Here is an 8304-nt window from a genome sequence, read left to right on the forward strand (position 1 = left end):
AAAATATAGATTAATAAAATAAAAATGGGTTCTGGACTTCTGGGTAGGAGCAAGTTATGGAAGGCCACTAGGAAATGTGTATGATAAATAAGCATTGTTTAATAAGGTTTGCTATGCAGGTCAGTGTATTCTCAAGTACTTAAAATGTCCAGAGTAGTTCTCTGTCTGGCATAGGAGAGGGAGACATCTATACAGATGAAAATTTATGTCCTGTTTTTAGAATAAAAGAGGAAGGCTAAAAGATTAAGTAATTCCCCTTTATTTGCAGCACACGTGTTTCTTGAAATCACAGATAGTGCCAAACTATCTACTTTGTTTTTCCTATATGCCAGTAAAAATGTCCTTTTCTGTTTAAGCCCTGGTGCCTCCTTTGCATCACTATTCTTGCACTTTGGCTCCATAATTATGTAAAATAAGGATTGTTTGAACACAAGCACTGTGATACCAAGACAATGGATCCAGGAACTGAGATGGCTACTAAGTGACTAACGGGTGGGTAGCATATACATCGCGGATACACTGGACAAAGGAATGATTCAAGTCCTGGGCAGGATAGAGTTGGACAGAGCAAGATTTTTTAGGTTTACTCAGAATAGCATACAATTTAAAACCTATAAATTGTTTACTTCTGGAATTTTCCATTTAATATTTTCAGACAACATTTGACCCCAGGTAACTGAATCTGTGAAAAGCAAAACCATAGACAAGGGGAGGACTACTATCATTGTCTTCAGCTCAAAATAATCCTTTTGCCAAAGGACATATTTTAGAATGAGAATGTGACACTGGAACAGGTTTTGTAGGGTGAGATCAGCATCAAAGGATCATGCTAGAAGCATGGAAAGAGGATCTTGTGGAGAGGGGATGGACTCTGGTCTCCAGTTGTAGTAGAGAATGTTCTGTGAGCATGTTTCCTCTGGTTGCTTCTCTTACTGTGAATGCAAGAAGAAGCATCCAACATGGATCTGACTCCACCATTAACAATCCCCATGCCTTTGGGACTTGATTTCCAATTGCTGAGGGTATTGCAGGGATCTATGAGATAACTGGTGTAGGTACATTGAAGAACACTGAGTGCTATTTACAGATTCAAAAATAGATAATTATAGGTGTGACAGGACAGGTTCCTATCCTAACATTTTTCTTTCCCTCCTCCCTTCCTGTGGGAAGAGTCTTTGGTTGAAGCATGCAAAGAAAGTCTATTTAGCATTGATAATAACTCACGTCAGTTAGGAAGCTGGGTAGTATTAACCTGTGAGAGGTGTGTTTGCCCTGAAAATTTCTGGAAGGCTTCCATCCCTTCTTGTGAAAAACCAGCCTCTACCTCAGAGCAAAGCCTGTTCAAGGAAGGGGGCGTGACCCTTGTCCTTGGAAAGACCCACAGAGCACTCCTAGGCACATACCCACCCTGCTGAGTTGTTTATATACAGATAACAGGAGAGATCTGCTCCGCCAGGTGTCCCTGACTCAGTCAGGCTAGGTGAGGACCCATAGCAACCCCCTAGCAACCACCAATCATCATGAGACAGGGAATATACCTGGGATGCCAGTTGACCCTCCCAGGAGTTTATGGTGCTTGATAACATGTTGGGAAACCATGTGAGTTCTGCATGTACACCCCTCGTGGCCTAAACCAATCAGTTCAAAGGAATTTCCCTCTTGTATTAACCAATCACCCCTACTCAACCTGTTTCCGCCAGTGAATGTGCTAATCATATTTTAGAGTTGTTTTATGATTTTCCTGCAGTGTGTAATGATTTGCTAAGAGATGCTATGATGTATGTGAAGTCCCTGCCTTCCCCAAAGAGTGCATAAAACTGCTGCAAACCCTGGGCTCTGGGCCTCTCAGCGTCACCAGTTGCTGTGTGCGCTCAGAGGACAGAGCTCGCAATAAACACCTCTTTGCTGCTTACATTGATCTTGGTCTCTGGTTGTCTTTTGGGGATACCGAATTCGAGCATAACACTTGGAGGAGGGATGGAGTGACACAGTGAGACTCCTAGTAGAACCCTAGGACTGAACACACACCTGGAGAAAAGCAGGGATCGAGACAAGGGGTCCAGGAGAAAAGTCAAAAAGACTAGCTCCCTATTACTTGAAAGGACTAGATTAAAAAGCAGAAAGCCCCAGTGAAGGAGGTGATTCTGGGACCAGCTTCTCCACATCTGGCTGGTGAGGGTAGGGGCAGCATGGGTCCCTCCCCCTGGGGATGAGTGGAGGGATTTCTTCCAACCCTCCAAATGTCTGTCACTTCTCAAGATTCGCATCTCCTTCTACACCCTCTGCATCCTAACGAGCTAACAAAATGTTTTTCATTTTGGCAATGAATGGTTCCAAGCGCTCTTCCAAGCATCACAGATATAACTTGGTCGTTTGCAAATTTTCTTCCCAGCTGTAATTCCTGTCGTAACCTGGTTTCCCAACTGAACAAAATTCACAGGGAACGTGGAAAACAAGCAAGAATTTGCCCCTTAGTGGTATCCAAACGTCTTCTACACAGAAGATAGGCTTCTCTTTTCCCCTTTAACGGTCAGTTTTTCAATGGATTCCACTTAATACATAATTTAGGGTCTCAAAAAGCAGCTGTCTTGCTAGGAAGACCAGGCTCAGCATGTGCGCCCTTGAAAGTAACAGGCCTCCTCCTGCTTCTTTATGCACCTGACTTTGGTCCTAGAGTTTATAGAGTACAGAACAGGCTGAGAAGCTGGAAAAGCCCAGGTCCCTGATATAAAAATCTGACCTAGTTCCCCTTTTTCCATGGTTGAAGGAAATTGCAGTGGTAGGAGAGGGGACATTTTTCAGTAGGAGAAGGTCTGTGTTTTAGGCAAAATGACCTTCCATTCAAAGGTGATTTACCCACAGGTGACTCCTGCAAGCCCCAGTACATTTTGCTGGGGTGGAGGGAAGCCAGTTTGTATGCAGAAGGAGCAGCCACTGCAGGACAATGTGACGGGGAAAGAATGTGGAGAACCAGCCTGGAGTATCCCCATAGCAACTGCCACTGAAGGAGACCGCTGACCTCAGCCCCTCCTGTGAAGGGGGCTCTCCTCTGGCCCCACTGGGGCCACACATGAATTGCAGTCACCCGCCTGTCTTTGGAGAGCAGTGAGGAGTGATGAGGAAGGTGTTTGGGATGGGGAGGAGGGTTAATGGCGAGGGGCTGCTGGGGAGCATGCCGGAAGGGTGTTGAGACACGAGGGGTGCTCTGGATCCCTCCCTCCCTCCTAGCTCCTCTCTCTGTGCCTCTTGCTGGCTCTCTCGGCTTAATAGGAAGCTTCCTTGAGGTCTCAGGACCCAACAATTGGGGAGCTGTGGGTGACAAAAGCAGAAAGTCCCAGTGGAGGAGGTGATTCCTGGGACCAGCTTCTCTTCATCTGGCTGGTAAGGGCAGGGACAGGAGGGTCCCTTCCCCTGGGGATGGAGTGGAGGGCTTTCTTCCAACCTCCCAGCTGTCTATCACTCCTCGAGATTCTGTTCTTTCACCCACCAGTGGGGTGCAGCCTTGCCTGGGCTGTGGAGAAGGAAAAAACGGCACCACATCCATGAAGTTCTGTCACCTGAAACATAGGGTGCCAACCTTGGGCCTGACTCCTGCCCTCTCATCAGGCAGCACAGGGCTTCTCTCACACCTGTGGTTTTCTGGAGCTGTCCAGCTATTTCCAGAGAGAGTTGGTTCCCACACAGGCTCACAGAAGAGCTGGGATCATATTCCCAGTGAAACTGTGCCTGAGTACCCACTCCACAGGCCTCTGAGGAGGTGCAGAGCCTGCCCTCTGTCTGGATCAGGGGGCCTGGGTGTGAGTCCTGGCTGTACCACCCCCTGCAGCCTGGGCCTTGCTGTCCCACCCTTAGGTCTAGTGGCTTTCCAAGACTCAGCTCCAAGTGTCTGTAACTCTGGAAATGTCCCCCTGATGCCCAGGGCTGAGCAGTAGGTCCTCTCTATGTAGTGCTCAGCCCCTTCCCTAATTAAATTGCCTGCCTCCTGGGAGGGATCAAGCATGCAGTTGAGAGGAAGGGGGGAGGGGAAGAAGATGAGGAGAAATGGGGTGGGCCGCTGGGCTGTGGAGGTGAGCCGGTGGGGTATACTCCCCAGGAACCCCCGTGTCTCTCACCTGTGCGTGGGGAGCTGCTCCCGGCCTGCCTCCTCACTCCACTACGCGCTGTAAGGGAGAGGAGCAGGGGTGAAAGGCTGCCCCTGGGCAAAGGGCCTCCACCTAATCCCCTCAGTTAGTTCCCCAGGCTGGAACCTGGCTCTGGTTATTTGATTCTACAAACTCCAGAGTCCCCAGTCTGTAACATTTCTTAGACACTTTGGAAAAGTCATGCAGTTCCTAACGTCAACTACAGGTTACCCCAGATAGATAAACAAATATGTGCTGAGGGGAGTGCTCTAGAAGGGCAACCGTAACTAAGACAACAGGAGGCTGAAAGGTCCTGGTGGGCTCTGGGGACCAAGCGACAGCTGTGATAGCCTCCACCACGAATGATAACACAAAGCCCAGGCATGGTCCATGCACAAAGGACTCAAAGCCCAAGCATGGTTTGTGCCTTTAATTCCTTCAACCAGTCCTGGAAGGAGGTGATGACTTCCTTCATCTCATGGAGGCAGAAAGAGGCTGAACAACCAGACGGAGGAGGCTCTGTGCACGAGTGGCAGATCCTGAACTCAAACACAGGTTCTCCTGATGTCTCTTGAGACTACTGCCTGCGTCTCCACTCCTGCCCAGGAACCTGTGGGTAGACCCCATGAGGATAAGGACAGGACTCACCTTCCCCCTCCAAGCGCTTTAACTGGCGGCTCATGGTCAGCAGGGCTCTTGAGGTCCCCCTCTGGCTCACACAGCTTGCTCATCCAAGTCCTCCTGCAGCCTGGGGTGCTTTTCTGCCCTCATGGTGACCGACCTGCCTAACTGGACCCCAACAGCAGCCAAGGCTCCTTGGTTTTACATTGAATGTGGAGGTAGGTGAAGTTTGCAAGAGCTGCGAGGAAGAAGGCGGCCAGTTCCCAGCCCATCAATCCGGCCACACACTCCTCTGCTAGGGTTTCCCTGCCAAGAGCTGCGTGGGCCTCATGTTTCAGGCATGACTTATACATGAGGGGCGCTGGAGGGGCCAGGAGCTGCAGGCTCATCTCCTGGCAATGACACCACTTGCACTCCAGCCAGGGGAGGTGTGAGTTGCATCCCAGGGTTCTTTCCAAGCATCTTGAGCCATTGACAGAGACAGGCACCTGAGAAATTCCAGGATGCTTGTGTAAATTGCTTCTGTTTAAAATGCAGATTCCCCAGTGAACACTGGGCATGTGAATCAGTAGGTTCACATCTGGAGGCTAGGTCTCAGGAATTGGCACTCTGGACTTGAAGCAGCAGTCCTGAGCCCACTCTGAGGAATGTCCCCAATTAAGCCACCCGTTCAGTTCAGCAGTTTTTCCCACTGCTGCCTGCAATAGGGAGGGTGAATTTGGTTGTTTTGAAAACCATCAACAGAGTTTCAGAGGAACCCTCAGAGTATGGGATTCTTAATCTGGGGACCCTGAAATTCCCAGTTGTAGATGAAATTTGTGGGTCTGTTAACAGTGATAGGAAAACCATAGCAACTTCATTTATCCTGTGCTTTAGCTGAAATTTAGCATTTCCCTCAATTATCAATGTAGACCAAAAAAAAAAAAAAAATGAGATTCTCTCCCAACAGAGGTAACATATTTTTATATCACGTTAAGCAACTGGGAATTTCTTGAAACATAATGTATTCTTATTAATACTTTGAAATTATACTAAAGACCTGGCACAAGATTCTTTTATTTAATTATTAGACAAGATGTTTAATATGATATCAATGTCTACTTCAGAATAATTGGTCTCCTTTGTAATCCTAGTATTTCATTTTATGGATTTAAAAATCTATATTCTGAGAAGGCCTCTATGGATCTTACTAGGATGCCAAAGAATTTTTGTCACACAATCAGGATTAAGCGCCTGCCCCAGGGCCAGTTTTACGTGGATGCCAGGATAGACCCATCTCCTGGCCAGGCCCAGGTGCCTCTTTGTCTGCCTTATTTTGAAGGGAGTCAGGAGTATAAGAGCCTGTCACCATAGACCCTGTGGAGGGAGAGTGCATAAGAATCGCCTCATTGGTGACACATCAAGCTTTACAACTCTGTCTTTGTCACCTCACTTTGGTCTCTGCAGTACCTCCCTGGCCCTCAAACACAAGGAGCTTTCAGTTGCATTCCCTGGTCTCCGTGCTGTAGGACATCAGCAGCTGGCCCTTCTCCTCCCCAGGGCTCTCCTCTGTCCATATGGAGGCAACTGACCATGTAGCGGCAGGGTGACTTGGCCCACAGAAATGAGGAGCAAGATCCCTGCTGGGGTGCAGTGGGCCCTCTCCTCTTAGGAGGGAGGACCCTGCTTTTCCTGATTCTCCACTGACTGAGGAGGAACGTTTTCTATGTTCCTTTCATTTCTAGAGGGAAAGTCCCTCATGTTGAAGCACCTGACTGTCTACACTATAGAATGCACCACTTTCGTCCTTTCCTGGGATAGAACAAGCACCTACGAGGTCCAGACCCCGTTCTCAGCTCTGGGGGATTCAATAGTGAATGACCCTAGCCCCTGACTTCAGGGGCTGATGTGTTTGTGTCTAAGGTGGCTAGACTGAGCCCTTGGTGTCTGAAGAGTTGTTCTAGAGATTCACAAATTTCTTCTCTCTCACAACAAAGCCTGTTTTCCACAATCATTGACAGGGAGTCAAAATTCAAGTTTGGGAGTTAAGCACAGGCCTTTTTCTTTACATTTATTACTTACATCAATTCCAGCACTTCCAGAGAGTCACACACATCCAGGAAAGAGTGAAAAGGTCTCATATCAGAGAGTGTGAAAAAGAAAATGACAATGCTATTTTAAAACTGTTGTTACAGGGAGAAATCTAAACACCCCCGCTAGCTTCACTTGCTCTTGGTTGATTTATCATTGATTTTGAGGTCTCACGGCTGAAGAATATATTGTTAGTCTCCTATTAGCTTTGCTGTAGATAACACCTCCGATGTGTGGGTTATAATGATAATGGTTGCCTAGGTTACTCTCCAGGAACCTGAAGGCCATTTTTGCTGAAACACTGACTTTTTTCAATTCAGCCTTGCAGATGGATTCGGCATCTCTGTCTTCCTATCGTGTCTGTCTCTCTTGCTACCTTAACCTTTGCGTCGGATTCTACTCAGCTCTGCATGTAGACATATTGATCATTTGAGAAGTGTTTTATCCAAAACTATAATATAGGTTTAACTAGATCTAGTCTTGCCTAGTCTTCTCCCTGCTTCAAGGATAAACATACCTACCAGCTGTCATGATCAGAAACATGAAAAGAGGGAAAAGAGGTATGGTCAAAGTTCTTGGATGATCTGCACTTATTGCCAAAAAAGACATGAATATTCTTCCCTTTTATTTACCTATTCCTCTCCCACATTATTCCTATCCTATACTGTAATCCTCAACCCCCTGGAATGGAGAAGCTGGCCTCCCTTTTCTTTACTCTTTGACCATTGAATGTAGACGTTCTTTCTCTCTAACACTTGCCTCTCTTTTTTTCCCATGGGATGAGCTTCTGGAGCTGGCTTGCATGGCCCTCCTTCATTCAACAGGTATGGTGCACCCTGCGCTGGGTTTGGTTCCTGCCTAGGGAGCATCCGTGCTAGACCTCCCTATTCCTCACAATAGCCTGGTGAGACGGTGACATTTCCATGTTTCAGACAGAGAAACTGAAACAAACAAACAAACTACAGATCAGGCCCCTGGGTGGGTCTGTGACAGAGATTAATAGAGTCCCAGTCTGGAAGTCAATATATGTGGCTTTGACTTGGATTGGCTTTTAAATCTCTGCATGAGGGGCTGGGGATGTAGCTCAGTTGGTAGAGTGCTTGCCTTGCACGTATAAGACCATGGGTTCGATCCCCAGTGCCACAAAAATTTTTTAAAAAAGAACCATTGCAGTTATTTAAAAAAAAAAAAACAAAACACCAAACAGCTCTGAGTGACATTGGGAAGATCACTCTTGACTCCATGCTGACTCTGGGCCTTGGGGTAGACTTTAGTGGACATTGCTGGTGTCCTGTTCAGACTCCTTCTTGGGGTAAGTGTACCACCAACCAGGGATAAAGGCCCACAGCTGACCCCTTCTATGAAGGAGAACTCCCTTGGCTGAGTAGGGAACTCTGATCCCTGAGGTAACCCCTCCATCACTCCTGGGTCAGCACACAGTCACAGCTGACATGGAGGTCTCTGTCAAAAGGGGTGACAACTTCCTGGTGTC

The 8304-nt window shown here is 47.5% G+C and overlaps 1 protein-coding gene across 1 annotated transcript in view; it reads right to left on the bottom strand.

Moving 5' to 3' along the window:
* Tmc2 (transmembrane channel like 2) overlaps nucleotides 1-4803 on the bottom strand; it is a 69888-nt gene extending 65085 nt beyond the window's left edge. The window contains exons 1-2 of the mRNA XM_026409751.2: nucleotides 4770-4803; nucleotides 4113-4160 (exon numbers count right to left, since the gene is read on the bottom strand). Of these exons, the coding sequence (XP_026265536.2) occupies nucleotides 4113-4160; nucleotides 4770-4803 (82 nt within the window). The remainder of the gene's footprint in view (nucleotides 1-4112; nucleotides 4161-4769) is intronic.
* Between the last annotated feature and the right edge of the window lie 3501 nt (nucleotides 4804-8304).

The sequence above is a fragment of the Urocitellus parryii genome, chromosome 6 (assembly GCF_045843805.1).
Source record: "Urocitellus parryii isolate mUroPar1 chromosome 6, mUroPar1.hap1, whole genome shotgun sequence".
Lineage (NCBI taxonomy): Eukaryota > Metazoa > Chordata > Mammalia > Rodentia > Sciuridae > Urocitellus > Urocitellus parryii.